Here is an 18,109-nt window from a genome sequence, read left to right as displayed (position 1 = left end):
GGATTTCCCCCCCTCCCATGGTGTTGTACAATTTGCTGGCTACATTGGAGATTTTTTTCTGAAGCTTCATGATTTTTGCAGGATACAAGACTAGACAGACTAATAGTCTGTGTGGTGAATCTTAGGGGTGAGTTTGAGCCAATGGACTAGATTTTTAAAACTGACTAGTGATTTCAGATGCCCCACTTGAAATACCTTAGGGATGCTGGATTTTGAGTGGGGGAGTAGACAGCATGTTCAGTCTGCTTTAAGACTTTTCAGGTTGGGCACCCCAAAATTGAGGTACCCCAAATCACTGGTTTAAAAATCTTGAGCACAGAATTTGGATTCTCTCCATGGTGTGGAGTTCCCTCAAAATTAAGGGGTGTTTAGGTGTCAATTTTTTTTTCTGGGTCCATCTTCTGTTCTTCTCTTGAGTCCAATAAACATAATTTTATGACAGTACATTAGGTTCTTTATAGTGAGGCTCTATGCTGTAAATTTCATCACTTTTTGTCCGTTACCCTACAGCATTTACACTGGACCAGATCCTTCAGTAGTGCTACTCTGATTTATACCAGTTGAGGAACTGAGCCAGAATGTTTGGCTTCAAAGAAAGCCTTTCTAAAGAAGCAGCGCGTGGCTTTTTAATTGGTAATGGCATTTGAGAAAAGAAAGTGACACAGGCCCCAAAAATATGTGATAAAGTGCCAGCATGAAAGACATGACAAAACAAAATAGCAGAGGAGGGTGAAATGATGCGTGATTCATTCCTTTAACAGACTTTCAGTGTTCTCTTTCCTTTCATTATTCACCATCTTAGAGGTTAGTGGTGTGCAGTAAGAAATGGTGAGATAGCAGTGGGTGCGTTTGAATAGAGGTGACTTTGGGTCTAAGAAGAGCGGAGAGTGGGAAGGCATGCCACTGATGGACAACAGCAGAATTAGCAAGACTGAAACATCTCTGGCCCTACTTGATCAGAGTGTAGATTAATAAATATTGTATGAGCTGTCACACATTGCTTGTTTAAACTGAGAAATCCTAGAAATGATAGTGTATTGCAAGCATGTCTTGAATTTATTTTGGGCAAAGTCATAGCTATGTAGCATTGTTAGCAATAATACATCTCTGCCCTACACAGTGCAAGGACAGGGTCCCTCACATATATTGTGGAGAGATGGTAACTGAGTCAATGGTAAAATTGAAATCGGAGCTTGGTAAGTGGCATTGGGAGCAGGCAGTTCCTGATATTCCTTGGAATTTTGAAGATTATTTATCTGACTGCAACACACCTTGTTTACTGCAACTTAATCTGCTTGCAGCAGACCCAAATTGCTTAGCATCCTGTCAACATTTCTGTCAGAAAATCAGTGCCTGGCCAATTGTGAACTTGTCCAAGTGGGCACATTGACAGAGATGGCATTTTGGGTTTTCACATTGAATGAATGCAGCTGTAGCGTGCAGTACACAACTGTTGAAAAATATTGATGGAAGAGGAAAATAAAAAGTGTAATCTGAATCCTTCAGACTTGGCTTTTTTACTGTGCCATTGTGTTTTTTCCCTTCCCTTCTCTTCTTGTCGATGAAACTCTTAGATGTAGAAAGAGAAATCCATGCAGCGCCCCATGTGAGCGAGAAGTTAATTCAACTCTTTCGGAATAAAAGTGAATTCACGTTTCTGGCCACCCTGCAACAGAGGGCATCAACTTCTGGAGTTGTACTGTCCATCCGAGAGTTGGAGCACAGGTAAGAGGAAATCTCTTCTTTGCTGAAAGCTTCACTTTTCTTCTATAGCAGAAGTATCTCTGCACTTCATGGTCTAGCATGACATTGAGCTAAAGTAGTAGTTGAAACATCTGAAGTGACAGTCAAAGTCTCTGTTTCGCAGATTTGTCAGTTATTTTTTTTGTTAAAACAAAAGGAGGCAGGATACTTTATTCAGTAAAAGACTTCATATTACTTTGATCTTTTAGTTACTTTTAAGCCAACGAGGTAGGTACTTAACACACCATAGAAGCCCCTGTAATGTCATCTCTATTAGTTCATCATGTGTTTCACTTCTTCAGGGATGTTAAATCTACATACATTGCACAGTCCCATGCGTCCTTCTTCACTACGTTTTGTATCATTTTAAATAGTTTCTGCTCTTTTGAGGTCTAGCAATTAGACCATTATTGAAACCTATGCTTTGGATGCCTTCCAGATGGTGATGCGTTTTATGTTCCCTTCCTGAGATATAAATGTAGTGTAAATTTAAAAAGATTAGTCTTCGTTTACTGTCAATGGGAAAAATGATCTCTTTGGATAGCTGTTGTGACGTTGCACTCCATATGCTTTATGAAAATATGCTTGGAATGTGAATCTGATGTAACTGGAATATGCTTTGTGCAAAAGGTCTCTTGTAAGGTATCATTACAAAGCTTATAATCTACTGAGTGTGTTCATCCTATTTGTATGTATGTATCATTTTGGTATCTAAAACTAGAAATATGAAGTTAACTCTAAGGTCCTTTTGTAATTATACAAAGTGTGGGCCATTAATGGTGGTTTAGAATCTTGATGGCACCCACTGACTAGGACATTTGGCTGTAGATGGTTTATTTACCTGCAAGCCTTCTTGTGGATGTGGGGGCCAGCCTGTGGGTAATGAAGAAAGAGGTCTCACAGTGACATGTGACCATGTCACCTGATACTGGAATCCATCTTAAACCTGGTACTTTTCCATTTAGAAGGAGGGGTGGGAACCCAGAGAGACAAAGGTTTCCCATCTTGGGCCAAATCTATAAAAGGGGGGTAGAACATAACAAAGGGGGCTGCAGTCCTGAGAAATACCTTAGTTACCACCTGAGCTGGAACTAACAAGAACTGTACTGGGGAAAGGATTGGGCCCAGACTAACAAAGCATCTAGTCTGTGAAAGAGGCTTATTGGAACATCTCTGAGGGTGAGATTTACCTGTATTCAGTTTCTTAATGTATTATGCTTAGAGTTGCGTGTTTTTGCTTTTTTATTTGGTGACTTACTTTGTTCTGTCTGTTATTACTTGGAACCACTTAAATCCTACTTTTTATTCTTAATAAAATCACTTTTGTTTATTAGTGAACACAGAGTAAGTGATTAATACCTGGGAGAGCAAACAGCTGTGGATATTTCTCTATCAGTGTTTTATAGAGGGTGCACAATTTATGAGTTTACCCTGTGTAAGTTTTATACAGAGTAAAACTGATTTATTTGGGGTTTGGATGCCATTGGGGTCTGGGAGCTGGAGACAGGAGTACCTGCTGAGTGGTTTTCAGTTAAAGCCTGCAGTTTTGGGGACGTGGTTCAGACCCTGCCTTTGTGTTGCAGCAGGCTTGCTTGTCTGGCTCAACAAGACAGGGTTCTGGAGTCCTAAGCTGACAGGGAAAACGGGCTCAGAGGTAGTTTCAGCATGTAAGGTGACAGTCCCCAGGGGGTCTCTGTGACCGAACCCATCACAGCTGTCATATCCGTAATGGCAGACATATAAGTTTCTCCAAAAAAGGAGGTAGAACTAATAAATAACAGGTCTAATGACAGTTATTCTGTTGGTGTTTAGTGTGTGTGTGTGTGTAGATATAATATTTTGTAGAGAAGGCATTGTGTCAAGTGCTCAGAAGAAGGGAGTGGGAATCAACACTTCTGGGTTCTGTTGCCACCTCTGCTACAGGCTCTCTTTGTATCCTGGAGAATGTTATTTTTTTTCATAGATTTTTAAGGCTGAAAGGGACTGGTCTGATCATTTAGTCTGTCCTCGAATAACACAGGCCATAGGACTTTTTGAATTCATTCCTGTTTGAACCAGAGCATAGCTTTTAGAAAAACATCCAATCTTGAGTTTAAAATTGCCGTTAATGGGGAGTCCACCACAACTTTTGGTAAATTGTTCCAATAGTTAACTAGCCTTGTTGTTCAAGATTTGGATGTTATTTCTAGTCTGAATGTATCTATCTTCAACTGCCAGCCATTGAATCTTGTTATACCTACTTACTTTACTTCATTCTGCCTTAAGTGGGGATGATAATACATACATACTTTACTGGGGTCATGTGAAGCTTCTTTATTTAATGTTTGCAAAGGACTTCACATTATAGACATTGTGTACAGTATTGTTACTCTAATGCATTCTCATATCCTGACACAGATGTTGCATTCCCTGACTCTTTATATTAAATGCTAATGTAATTGTGCCTTTTTGGTGAAAGTTGGACAGAGCCAGGCTTTGGCTTCCTATAGCCACTGGCTGCTAACCCAAACCTCTAAAGCGTAGCCTACAGGGCCAGTGAGGCTTCTTGTGACTCTGAAGTTCCATCTATCACAAACCCCTGGATTTCACAGGGATCTAGTGGAGACTGTCATATTAAGCCTACTCAAGCCAAACCAGTAGTGGCCTTGCATGGCCTGGAACCCATGCACAAAATTAAATCAAGTCGCTATTTTTGTGCTGTCAGCTCCAAACATAGGTAGGGTTTTGCCACTCCCGAGGTCCTACATATGGCTGGTCAACTTGTCTCAAGGTTCTTCACTGATCTGGCAATGCATCTGTTTTGGCTATTGGGTGCATGTGTGGGAGCTTACCACAACTTCCTGGTAATCAGAATCCATTAACTTTATTTAATGTTGTTGTTTTCTTATTAGTATCCAGATTTTGGTCCCAAATCCCAAGTAAAAATATGAAGACGGAACATCTCTGTGGGTCTCTAAATGCATTGCTTGTCTGATTTTATATATATATATATATATATTTAAAGCTTTCTAGTAGTGAGAGGCAGTGTGACCAGTGGATAGTGCACTGGACTAGAATCAGGAGACCTGAGCTCAGTTCCTGGTTCTGCCATTGATTGTGTGACCTTGCACAAGTCACACCCAAACTTAAAAAAAAAAAAGAGACTTTGAAGTTTGCTTGCCACAATTTTTGGGTGCTTAACTTTAGATTCCTTTGGTCTGATTGGCTTTAATCATAGAAATGTAGAGTTGGAAGGGACCTAGTGAGTAGCACAACAAGGAGAATGTACTTCCAAAAAAGCAGACTTTAACGAACTCTGACAACTGGTAAGCAGGGTCCCATGGGAAGAAAATCTAAGGAAAGAAAAGGAGTTCAGGAGAGTGGGCAGTTTTTCAAAGGGACAATATTTAAGGCACTTCAGCAAACTATCCCAATGTGAAGGAAAGATAGGAGGAATCACGAAAGGCCGATAGGGCTGCAGCAGGAGCTCTTTAATGACTTGAAAATCATGTTTACACTTTTTGTAGGATTTGTAAGACAAGTGCAATGTACTACACTTAAAAAAGAAAAATCAAATGCACAAATACAAAATTGAGAATAACAGGGTAGGCAGTAGTACTGCAGAAAAGAATCTTGGGGCTATCGTTGATCACCAGTTGAATATGAGCCGATAATGTGATACAATTGTGAAAGAGGGAAATGTATTAATAGGACTACTCGTGGTTTAAAATTAAGCGTGTGTGTAAATTATTTCCAGACTGGGGTTGACAATGCAGTTATGAACACCAGAGTTATAAACTGCCCCATCAACCACACACCGCATTTGGAACTAGAAGTACGCAATCTGGCAGCAGCAGAGACACCCTTCCTCCCCCCGCCCAAAAAAGCAAATACGGTACGGTACTGTGTTAAACGTAGACTACTAAAACAATAAAGGGAAAGTTTTTAAAAATAAGATTTGACAAGGTAAGGAAACTGTTTCTGTGCTTGTTTCATTTAAATTAAGATGGTCAAAAGCAGCATTTTGCTTTTGCATAGTAAAGTTTCAAAGCTGTATTAAGTCAATGTTCAGTTGTAAACTTTGAAAGAACAAACATAACGCTTCGTTTGGAGTTACGAACACCTCATGAATGGAGGTTGTTTGTAACTCTGAGGTTCTACTGTACTAGGAAGGATTGACGTTGAGTGGATTAATCAGGTCAGTTTCTCTGCTGGGGTGTAAGTGGATGCAACTCATTGAAATCAGTCTAGTAGCACCAGTATATGTCAGCTGTGAATTTGGCACACTAACAGGAAGTGGGAGGAAATGTGGCCTTCCCAATAGGATCACACACAAGATAGCAGCGGTACCTAGCAACCAGGCCATCATCTGACCATCAGATGGAGAATACAGATGCCGGGACAAATTCTGTGGTCCTTTTTCTGGCAAAACTCCCATTGGCTTCTCAGAATTTAACCCATTGCTGCTTACCTGACTTTGCCTCTGCCCTTCTGGCAACAGACTTTCCTCAACAATCAGAGGACTTTGTTAACAAACTTTTTTTTTGATTTTTCCCTGGCAATAGAAAGTTGTGGTGTTAGAAATTATAGGTTGGATCATAAAGTAGAGATAATTATAGTTAAGGGTAGTTGATTGTGACTCCTATTTAATTCACACAAATATATTGTGTACTACGTAAACTGACTCCCCAGATGTGCTGTTTTTCTGCTTTTCCTCAAAGGTATCCTGGTAAGGTGATAGCATTTTCAAGCTTACTAGCCTGAGAACTTTTGAATGCTGAGAATTATTGGGCTGTGGAATTGTCTTCCAATGGAAATGGTGGAAGCTCCACTGCTTTAGACATTTAAAGCTAGGCAGGACAAAGCCCTAGAGAAATTGTAGGGGACAGTCCTGCACTAACTGGGGGGAAGGACTAGATGTGACATAATAGGTCTTTTCCATCTCTAGTAGAGCATGTCCCGGAGGTTGGTGAAATGGAGGAAAGCTCACAAAACCAACTGGGCAGCACAGTAGCGGGAGGAGGTGAGCAGCCGTCAGTGGTGAAAGAACAGGTTAAGAACTATTTAGAAAAGCTGAACATACACAAGTCCATGGGGCTGGATACAATGCATCCGAGAGTGCCGAGGGAGTTGGGTGATGTGACTGCAGAGCCATTGGCCTTTATCTTTGAAAACTTGTGGCAATCGAGGGAGGTCCCAGATGATTGGAAAAAAGCAAATATAGTGCCCCACTTTAAAAAGGGAAGGAGGAGAATCTGGGGAATTACAGGCCAGTCAACCTCACCTCAGTCCTTTGAAAAATCATGGACCAGGTTCTCAAGGAATCCATTTTGAAGCACTTGGAGGAGAGGAAAGTGATCAGTAACAGTCAGCATGGATTCACCAAGGGCAAGTCATGCCTGACCAACCTGATTGCCTTCTATGATGAGAGAACTGGCTCTATGGATATGGGGAAAGCGGTGGACATGTTATACCTTGACTTTAGCAAAGCTTTTGATACAGTCTCCCACAGTGTTCTTGCCAGCAAGTTAAAGTAGTATGGGCTGGATGAATGGACTATAAGGTGGATAGAAAGCTGGCTAGATCATCAGGCTCAACGGGTAGTGATCAACAGCTCGATATCTAGTTGGCAGCCAGTATCAAGCAGAGTGCCCCAAGGATTGGTCCTGGGGCTGGTTTTGTTCAACATATCCATCTGATATGGATGATAGGATGGATTGCACCCTCAGCAATTTCACGGAAGACACTAAGCTGGAGGGAGAGGTAGATACGCTGGAGGGTAGGGATAGGGTCCAGAGTGACCTAGACAAATTGGAATATTGGGCCAAAAGAAATCTGATGAGATTCAACAAGGACAAGTGCAAGGTCCTGCACTTAGGACAGAAGAATCCCACAGCTGCAGGCGGGGACCGACTGGCTAAGCGGCAGTTCTACAGAAAAGAACCTGGGGATTACAGTGGATGAAAAGCTGGATACGAGTCAATGGTGTGCCCTTGTTACCAAGAAGGCTAATGGCATATTGGCCGCATTAGTGGGAGAGTTGCCAGCAGATTGAGGGAAGTGATTATTCCCCTCTATTAGGCACTGGTGAGACCACATCTGGAGTATTGCATCCAGTTTTGGGCCCCCCCTTACAGAAAGGATGTGGATAAATTGGAGAGAGTCCAATGAAAAGGATTCGTGGGCTGGGGCACATGACTTATGAGGAGAGGCTGAGGGAACTGGGGTTATTTAATCTGTAGAAGAGAAGAGTGTGGGGGGGGATTTGATAGCACCCTTCAATTACCTGAAGGGTTCCAAAGAGGATGGAGCTAGGCTGTTCTCAGTGATGGCAGATGACCGAACAAGTAGCAATGGTGTTACGTTGTAGTGGGGGAGGTCTAGGTTGGATATTAGGAGAAACTATTTCACTAGGAGAGTGATGAAGCAAAGTTACATAAGGACAGGGCCATCCCTAAGGGGATGCGGGGCCTGGGACATAGGCACCGAGTTTCTGTCTGACAGGGGTGCTCTGCCCAGGCCCTGCCCGCACTCCATCCCTTGCCCCAAGGCCCAACTCCACCTCTTCCCACCCCTGCCCCACCTAGTTATGCCCCCTCCATGATCGTGCTGTGCCCTCACTCTTCTCCCCTCCCCCCGACCCCCAGCGCCTCCAGACACTGCGAAACAGCTGATCGGTGGTAGGTGCTGGGAGGGAGGGAGAGGTGCTGATCGGCGGGGCCCGCCGGTGGGCAGGAGGCGGTGGGGGGGAGGGGGAGGTTGGTAGGGGGTTTCCGCCTCGCCGCCCCGCCCCCTCCTCACGAAGTGCAGGGCCCGTGGCAGTCATCCCCATTCACCATACCCTAGGGACAGCTCTGCTTAGGGAGGTGGTGGAATCTCCATCTGTAGAGGTTTTAAAGGCCTGGCTTGATAAAGCCCCAGCTGGGTTGACTTAGTTAGGGTTGTTCCTGCTTTGAGCAGGGGGTTGGACTAGATGGCCTCCTGAGGTCTCTTCCAACCCTAATCTTCTATGATTCTTCCATGAAACTTCTGTACAAGAAAGAGAATAGTAATGGAAGGGGGGAAATGGGTATATGAACAATCAAATGGTAAATAGGTTAGATTACATGCAGAGAATGCAAAAGGGGGTCAGGGGATTTAAATTGTGTTTGGGGGCCGGGAGGAGGTACAGGAAGGGGACAATAAGGTTTAAAGATAAGATGCAAAATAAAGCTCTCTAGCAGGGATTCTCAATTTCTTGTCTATTTTTTATCTCTTTTTGATAGAGATCTCAAAGAGAACTCCTCCCTCAGTTCTGATTCCACACCTTTCTACTATAGTTGCAGTACTTGGTAACCTACAAGAGTGATATTAAGGCAATATTAGGGAGGAAAGATGAAGAACTCACTTTAATGTGAAGAGTGAAGCTGCTTGCTTATGTCTCACCCACTTTCTCCTATTTATTTCCCCTTGCTGTATGTAGCACTTTCCATTTGTTCATACCAACTCTTCCTTCACGTCCTGTGATTCTCTTGCCCGATCATGTTGAAATTTGGCATCCCACCATTGTCAAACAATTTGATTATGACTGAATTTGTACCTGACAAAGAAGGGGACTTGATGACAGGCTTCACAACTAATTCTGAGGCTTCACACCTGGTTCTGAATCAGGAGCAAATTCGCTTAAATCAATGGAGTTTAACCAATTGCCAACCAAGTGTTCTAAAGTTACGAGATGAGCAAACAAGACATGAGTTTTTTAAGAATATAGTATATTTTAGGTTCTTTTTAGTTGCCTCAGGGATTTGGCCCTGTAGGACTCATGTTTTAAAGATTTTCTTCCCAATCATGAGGGCTACCAACTTGCTTTAAAATTTTTTTTTTTTAGAATGAAAGATGAGATTCTTATATTAGCACATGACTCTAGGAATTGGGGCTTTAGAAAAACAAGTACCAAGTATTGCAAGACTTACAATAAAATTGCAGGAGTTAGCTCCATTGCTAATGTAAAACTTATTTAATAAGATCTGAATTTGGCCCTTTAGTTGCAAGTGTGGCATAGGCATGCAAAGGGGCTCTGCTAGAAAACTCTTCTATGCACAATAGAAATGGATTAAGGTATCAATTGAATGTTACTGCTGCATGTGTTACACGTTGTCCATCATTATGAGCAAAGCAGCTTTGAAGTCCACCTGGAAATGCTTTCTGCACCACTAGTCCACAAACCACAATTGTGGGCCACTGTACAGTACAGCCCACTAACCCCCCACCCCCCCGGGATAAATGTGAAAGAAGCTGCAAGAGAGCTAGTATAAAGGATTGTACCAGATTTTACAAGTAACAAACTAATTAAATAAACATTGAAATCTAATTAGGATAAAATAATTTGTGCAAGGGACTTTTGACCCTAATTGCAAAACTGAAGGATCAGTTACTTAATGTAGCATTTTTGGTGACTCACTCCAACTTGTATATATGCATATTAGATTCTGGGTTGTACAGTATTCAAGAAATGGAAAAATGGCAAATATAGCCATTAACCTTTACGTTTTAGGGCAAAAGTCACAGCTTCATTAATATTTATATATTTAATCACTTAAGCTGTGTGCAATACGCCCAGAATATTCAAAGAGTCTGGCTCATTTCACTTGCCTCTGAATTAGCAGGTATGCAGCGTCTATAAGGTGTACGCACATGTTTTGTTTGTGTGGAGTAAAAAGAATTGGTGAACCTGGCTGATGATGGAATTTGGTTTCCTGTACAGAGGGCCTGATCCAAAGGTCATTGAAATCAATGGAAAGACACTTATGGGTTACAATGGTCATTGGGTCTGGCCCGGCCTTTGTCCTTTGGATTTCAGTGTGAAGAAGGAAAAAGAAAAAGAATGAAGTTAAAACTCCGCACAGCTCTCACTGATTTAAGCACTGTGAAAGAAGAGGAGCTACCTGCCATCTTGAGGCTTCCTGCTGAGAGCAGGTGTTTTATGTACAATGGACTGACAATTGTTGTCCGTCTGAAGCATTAATGCACTGGCAATAACCAGCTGTTGAAACACAATGGCTGGACCTTGTCAGCAATTGGAATAGAAGGGATGACAGTTTGAAACTCTTTAAGGCAGAAATTGGAGGGGGCTGAAATGTCAGGGTTGGCTAGAAGCAGGCTGTGTATATCCCCCAAGAGCCCTCCCGAGCATTCTGAGTTATTCAATTTGCTGCTTTTATGGACACTGTTGGAGTTCCCTGTAATTTGGACTGAAGGCAACTTTCTCAACTGATTGATGAAAGTTTTATAGCCATTCTGCTGGAATTTTGGAATGGATCTCTGCTAAGTAGTGTGTTGGTGTTGCAAATTAGTGGCTGCCAGAGCCACCAAAGGGGCCACACTAACCATCAAACTGACCTCTGTCCCACTAAAGGGCCAGATTGGTTTTCTTTCTCTGTTTAGCTGGGCTGCAGGCAGTGCTGTCATTTATGACAGATGCTATTGGGGAGTGGCTAACATCTTCTACTCTCAGGCTTCCTACAGCCATCTGGGTTTGGGGGATGGTTATCACAAAAATGAGGGGAGGGGCAGCTTCCCAGGAGACATTCAGCCCACTTAAGGGGGAGGATGTTTCCCTGACACTAATTAATTTGACACTTCCCCCACAGCGGTTTCAGCTATCTGCTGTATTGTAGACACAATCACTGTATGGTGTCATGGGACAGCTGCTCTTTTTGGGGAATTAGAATCCTAATCTGCCTGACTGCTTTATGAAGGTCCCACATGAGGGTGATTGACTGCCCCAGGTGGCTAATTAGTAAACAAGCACCTAGACCTGATAAGTGACCCAAGATCAGTTGGAGGGAACTCCAAAGGGAGACAGGAGGCTCCTATGGAAGGGAGATCCCAAGAGGAGCCTCAGCCAGAAGGTTGAGCAGGGAGCCTAGAAAGGTGAGCCCTTTAGGGAACCTACCAAGATGGGGAGTATGTAAAAGTTGCTGCTGGGGAGGGGAGAACTGCACCTGCAGGCATCCAGGAGGGCCTGGTGTCTGCCAGGGGTCCCCCGATGCTGGCCTGAAGCTCGGCTTGGGAAGGATCACACATTATCCTGGAGAAGAGTTGTAATGGGCCAATCTCCCCAGACTCCAGAGTAGGATGTTACTTTGGTAGGGGCAAGAGGCCTAACACCAAGGGAAGATATTGGAACCAAGAGAACCCTGGAGAAAGAGCCTGGGTAGAAGTGAACACTGGATTCAGGTGTGGGACCTGGACTAGGAATGGGATGTTGGTGTGAACGTTTTGTTTATGTTCTGTGTTGGCTTTTCCACTAATAAATGAGACTTCCACAAGGAGGTGCTCTTTAGTACTTACCTCCTCTTGCCCAGGGTATCAACAAGTCCACACAGCCAGTTAAGGGCTCATCTGCAACACTATGCTTCCCTGCAAGGGGGCACGCTGGGTCAGACTGGAATGGTGAATATGGCTGCTAGAGTGATCAGAGTGAGAGGAGCAGGGGGTGGATTCAGCAGTATCTTATCTGTAATTTTTGGCGTATCATCTTCCTATCCAAGAACAAGCAACTTTGTCTGAGCGAGATAAGAGCGTTGAAACCCCCTGCCTCACAAGAGGCCTGAGGTAGGGGTGCAGTCCTGAGTGTTTGTGCAGAACATAGTTGTCTGTCCTACCTGAACAATCTGCTTCTGAAACTCTGCTGTATGGTTCCAGGGTTCCCCCCACCTTGAAAATATTTTCTGCATTTCGATCAGTTCTACTCAGCATATCCTAGATACTATTTGTGACCTGGTAGTATAGTCAACACTGACACAGTGTGTGTCAAGTCCACTATTCGTAGTTGGTCCATCAGAGGATAACAGCCTAGCACTGTGACCAGCTAAAGCAGTCATTACTTTACCTCAGGGGGGCTGAACTGTGCTGAAGGTCCCAGGTTTGAATGATTGTGATCTATGCTAGTGGTGGTTTTTACAGTGGCATGAGCATTTTTCTTTTTAGCCAGAGGTATTTATGTGGGCATTCTGCACACTGAGGAAACAATCTAGAGTGCCATCTCCACTACAACCATAGGGCGCCATTCAAAGCAGAGCTATACAAGGTCACCAACAGTTGTGTTTTCTAGATAAGTTTGCAGGATGCAGACTCCTGTTCCACCCAGGTGGACTGAGGGTGAGTGGGTCCTTTTGAATAAAGGTGTGGTGGTGTCGTTTTTTCTCTCTGCAATGCACCATCACCTTATTGGTTTAATATGACCTGGCGAGAACTTGTCACCTTGACAGACCGTGGGCAGTTGCACCCACAGTGTAGGAAATGGATGTTCAGACATCTGTGATAGGAGTCTAGAATATGTTGAAGTTAGTCTTTCTACCACATACTCTGAAAACAAGCAGTTATATTTGGAAGCTGCCTTTTTGTGCCATTCGGACTTTAGGGTTATCATTTTCTTTTATGATTACACAAGGAAAGAAAATTGTATTGAGATAGATATTTGCTTAGTTGCAGGTGCACAGATACCTTTTGAGAGTAATAAAGGCTAAATGCCATGCAGTTTGATATACTCATCCTGGCATATAGAAGAACTATGGGACAAAAAGACACATACACCTTTAACGAACAAAATGTCACAGTGGAGACTTTTATCATTGAACTTTTCAGACTAGGTTAATATAAAGTACTCCAATAGGAGGAAAAGGGTTTATTAAAGTTATTTAATTGACTGTTCCCTTTGTTTTAAGGATAGAGGATACAAGTGTACAAATGAGCAGCATTTCATTCTCTCAGATTCAAGTATTTGGATTTGGAGCACGGTAAAACTCAATCCAAGGCAGTCACATTTTTGTGCCCTCAGATTTCTAAAATGAGAGTGTTGGGATGAACTAGAGTTACTATCTTGAATCTGCCTCATTTCTTCATTTTCCTGAGAATGATGGGGACTTTCAGAGCTCTATATAAGAGGTTAAAAAAGTAATCCACACAGAGATCCTCTGAACACTGACCAAACATTATGTTCACAAAGATCAGCAGTGGATACTATTTGTAGGCAGGATTATAGCTTTAATCCAAACTACATTAGTCTCCAGTCTTAGATGGCAGCACCATAGAAGGCAGAATTGAAGGCATTTGTTGTCTCTGCAAAGGCTCTTTAGAAGAATCCAAACCCTTTAGACCATCTTCAGTCAGCTGTTTTGCAGAACTGCAGAGGTTTCCTTCTGCCATTTTATTGAATGCATCCTGAGATCAGTAGCATTTTTGAATGAAATTTGTGATCATGTGGCAATTAGAGGTTGGGTCTATGCATCAGTGAAGATGGTGATTACATGAAGCTGATTCTCCTAAGTAGCTGATGGATGAACCCAATCAATCCTGTTTATAATCTCTCTCTCTTCTCCCCCCCCAATCTATTTCAGGTGTTTATACATTTTTGTCACAGATTCTGTTTTCTTTGGTATTGTCTATTCCATTTCCTTTGGTCATTGCATCCATAGCAGTTGTTTCCAGGTTACAGTATACTGCTGAGCATCTTATTCCTATGATCTTGAACTAAAATGAGTTTGTGTCAAGTGCCTGGTTAAAGCTTAAGTGTGATTATGACGAGAAAAGGATAATGATCAAGCAATAAACTTCAATAAGGCCGGCATTATCCCCGCTTAACAAGACCCTTGTGTGAGGTACATAAGAGTACCATATGCTAACAGAGGGATTTAAAACACATCGAGTTGATTGTAGAATAATAATGCCCATCTCCAAAGGCCTTGTAATGATTTTAAAATGTCCAACTTTTTGTGTGCCTAAAACCCATTCTGCATTTAGCAACATAATTTGGTATTTTGCTCTCTGACACTAGAATTTGAATAAGCGACTGATGATACATCTGTAAAACATGATAATGTTCAGATGCTTTAATTATAAAAATAGGTGCAGCAGTAATTTCCATGCTAACAAATAATAGTAACTTTAGCCAGGCTCTCCTAACAGTTCACTCTGCTATTCCTCAAGCACTGTGCTTCCTTCATATACATATCTGAGCATTCCATCTGTCAAATCACATCCTGTATCTGATCATTTTCTTAAAAATATATAGATCATTGTTCCTTAAAAATTCAAGCCACCATCACTCAGTGTTTTCCATCCAGAACACTCTCTCAAGTCTCTTGTTCCTGAATAAGGTTATCAAAAAGGTGATAAAAGGCTGACTAGAGCAGTAAATTGGAATATAGAAAAGAAGACCCTTTCCAATTCAGCATCACGCTGACATGTCAGAGAGGCAGGGCTGGTTATGGGAGATGTCCTATGTCAGTATTTCTAGACTTGCTTATTGACCAGTTTTGTTCAGGAGAAATGAGTGCTGAGACCTATCTTGGTTTTTCTGTGTGCTGCATTTCCTCCAGGAAACTTGGATGCTGTCAAGAATCAAGGCCTACAACAGAATCATTCTCTGGGCAACCTAATGAGCACAGCTGGTCTGTAGTAGGCTGCCTGATTGATTGGAAGGGTCTGCAGGCCAGCAGCAGTTCAGCAACTGCTCAAAGCATTCACCCATGACCATGATAGCTCCTGTACCTGCTTGTTTCCAGCCCTGCTCCTGCCTTACCTCACTCCAGGTAGCCTGGTTCTCACCCTGGGCTCTGATTCCTGATTTCTGACTTTGGGTCTGACCATTGGCCCTAGCATCTGGCCTCTGACTCCGGTTCTCACCCTGAGCTCTGATGCTTGGCTCTGACACCTGGCTTCTGGCTGCAGCCAGCGGCTCTGGATCCTTCATAACAGTGAGTGGGCCATGAGGGCTGCCCCCTGTGGCTATGCCCGTGTCCCCCCATCCCCCGGCACCACCCCCTGTCCAGGCCAGAAGCTGGAGGCTGGACAGGGTAACAGCCTTCTGGGCCGCTATGGGGAGTCCTGAACCCTCCACCTGCCCTCATGGGGGCATGGGCCGGGGGCTGCTCTTGGGCCCACGACCCAGGTCAGGTGGAGAGTCCCGGGCTACTTACAGCGGCCCAGATGGCTGTTACCCTGTTACCCAGCCAGGCTCCAGCTTTTGTGCCTTTCACAGAAACACTGATCGGGAAGAGCATTAGTTCACCATGTTAACAATCTATTGGCTCTTATTTGGAAGCTAAAAAAGAAAATGCAGCAAAAGCCTCTAAAATGGTCAAAATTTGTCCCTGATGCAACTCCATTGATTTCTGTGGAGTTACAATAAGGATCAATTTCCACTATTATGTTTAGAATCCAAGGTGAGATGTCAAAAATCTCCTTCATTTACTTTCCTTACTCTGCCCTCTCCCTCAGTGAAGAAATATGGGGCGTGCTGTTTACCCAGTCTTATATATTCCCATTTATTTGTCTCTACAGCTGGCAGAACATACACTGGATGTAATACAGAGCACATTTATTTCAGGAGCAAGTAGCCTCTCTTTTTCATTGCAGTTGAGACAGGCTTTCATCCATCTTCTAAAGAGAAAGGAAGAATAGACAGTAATTTGATACTGAGGGAACGATTTCCAAGAGCATTAGTACTTTAGAATAAAGCCAGTAATAGTCTTTGAGTTTGTTCACTTTTTGCCTTGTGTGCGCTTGCTTAGCCAACTTGTGAATGCGGGCAACATTTGTGCAAGTGTATATGTAGCCAAATTCTCTGGTGGTGTGAATTGATGCAGCTTCCCGGAAGTCAATGGAGCAGTCTACGCCAGCCCATGTTTTTAAACATCTACATAGATTGGACCTGATTCTCTGCTCACCCCAGTTTAACTCCATTGAGTACAGTGGAGTTGTTTCTGATTTACACTGGTTTAAGTGAGATAAGAACCAGGCTCAGGATTTGTCTAGTGGTATATTTCCACTTCATCAGAGAAGGCAGAAAGATGCCATCCATGGGCACTCTAACAGTATAACAAATCTGCCCTGTAAAGAAATGGCTGCACTTGCTGGTACAGTGAAACTTCTGAGACTGAATCTTAATTGGGCAATTTTGGACGTTGTTAGTCAGTGGCTTGACACCAAAATAGGAGGATCATCTCCAAGGCCAGCAGAAACACCTGTTTTCATTCCCTGAAGTAACCATTACTACTAAAGCCTGCCAAGCGAGAAATGACTTTGTCTTGGAACACATTGTGCCAGTCGACTTATACAGTTACAATACATAATCGAATTTAATCTGATGGATCTTTCCAGAGCTGGGACATTGTCCTTTATTAACAAACAAAACATTGTGTGGTAGGTGATTAGCTCTGTGGCTATGAGGGATTATGAAGAATAATTGCAGAAAGTGATGCATTTCCTATTATAGCTGCTTGTCTTGCACTCAGTCCTTTAAGCTTCTGCGATAAACCTTGTAAATATATAATTTTTTTCTGCAACCTTATTATTTCTGTAGGTGGTCCACCCCCCATTTCTGAAACCTTAGCTTCTTCCATGCTGCTTATGTGAAAAGGAGAAAGAAATTCATTTAAATGACTTTTTGTGCTTTGACAGCAGATGGCAATTATGAAACCTTTAACTTCCTAAATGTAACTTCGACAGTGATTGTCCTAGTGCTGTTCTAGCTTGCAAACTGCCCGCAGCAGCAAATAGCTCCTTTTATATTATCAGTGCTCTTATTGAGTACCCAAAAAATAAAATAATCTCTCCAGAATCTTCTTGATATTGCAGTTTTTAGGTGAACTTTTAAGGCTCTTCTTATCAAAGCTCTGCTCTTCCATTTAGAAAACCTAAATTCTTCTGCCTTCTGTTCTGCCTCTTACATGAACAACAAAAGGTTAGATCTTGCACAACACCATCCTCAGTTAATTTTTAATGTTATATATTGTAGGGGTACCATGTGTGTGTCTCTCTGACCTATTTCCCCCCCCCCTTTTTTTTTTTTTAAAAAATTTTGCTTCTTTCTGCCTCTGACAGTCTTGCACCTTGCACTCAGATCCGTGATTTAGACTCCACTGTAATGCTTAAGTGCTGCTTGGGAAATTTAGGGGAAAACTTCCTTTTGTGTGTGTCCTTCCCTCTGCCTTGCCAGACACGCATTTTCTTTTTAAAAAAAAAACAAAAAAAACCCCCTAGTCGGCTTTTTATAGTATAGGCAAATCCCAGTTCTCCAGCTGCTTTCAGTGTCTCTGTTCTGTGTTTTAAGTAGCTCTGCATACCTTTTTGGTGGGAAAAACACTTACGTGACAAATTTATGTAAGACTGGTGCAAAGTACATTTACCCCCACTCTAAGGGCATGTCTACGCAGCTCATGGTAGTGAGCCTCCCAGCCCGGGTCAACAGAGTTGGGCTTGCAAGGCTCACGCTAGTGCTCTAGAAGTAGCTGTGTAGCTAGCACTTTGAAGTTGTGGCTCAGGCTGGAGCTTGGGCTCTGAAACCTGGGGACGCAGATGGGCTTATGGTGCCACAGTTGTGTAAAGAGTCCTCCATGTAAAT

General features: G+C 42.8%; 1 protein-coding gene across 3 annotated transcripts in view; it reads left to right on the top strand.

Annotated features, from left to right (window-relative positions):
• Window positions 1-18,109, top strand: part of NELL1 (neural EGFL like 1) — a 440,683-nt gene that overhangs the window by 37,786 nt on the left and 384,788 nt on the right. For all 3 annotated transcript variants that reach the window (XM_084632341.1, XM_084632342.1, XM_084632340.1), the window contains exon 3: window positions 1,575-1,725. In XM_084632341.1, the coding sequence (XP_084488467.1) occupies window positions 1,575-1,725 (151 nt within the window). The remainder of the gene's footprint in view (window positions 1-1,574; window positions 1,726-18,109) is intronic.

Source organism: Lepidochelys olivacea, assembly GCF_965140295.1.
Source record: "Lepidochelys olivacea isolate rLepOli2 genome assembly, chromosome: 6".
Lineage (NCBI taxonomy): Eukaryota > Metazoa > Chordata > Testudines > Cheloniidae > Lepidochelys > Lepidochelys olivacea.
The sequence above is the reverse complement of the archived record's forward strand: the minus strand, read 5'-3'. Positions and strand labels throughout refer to the sequence as shown.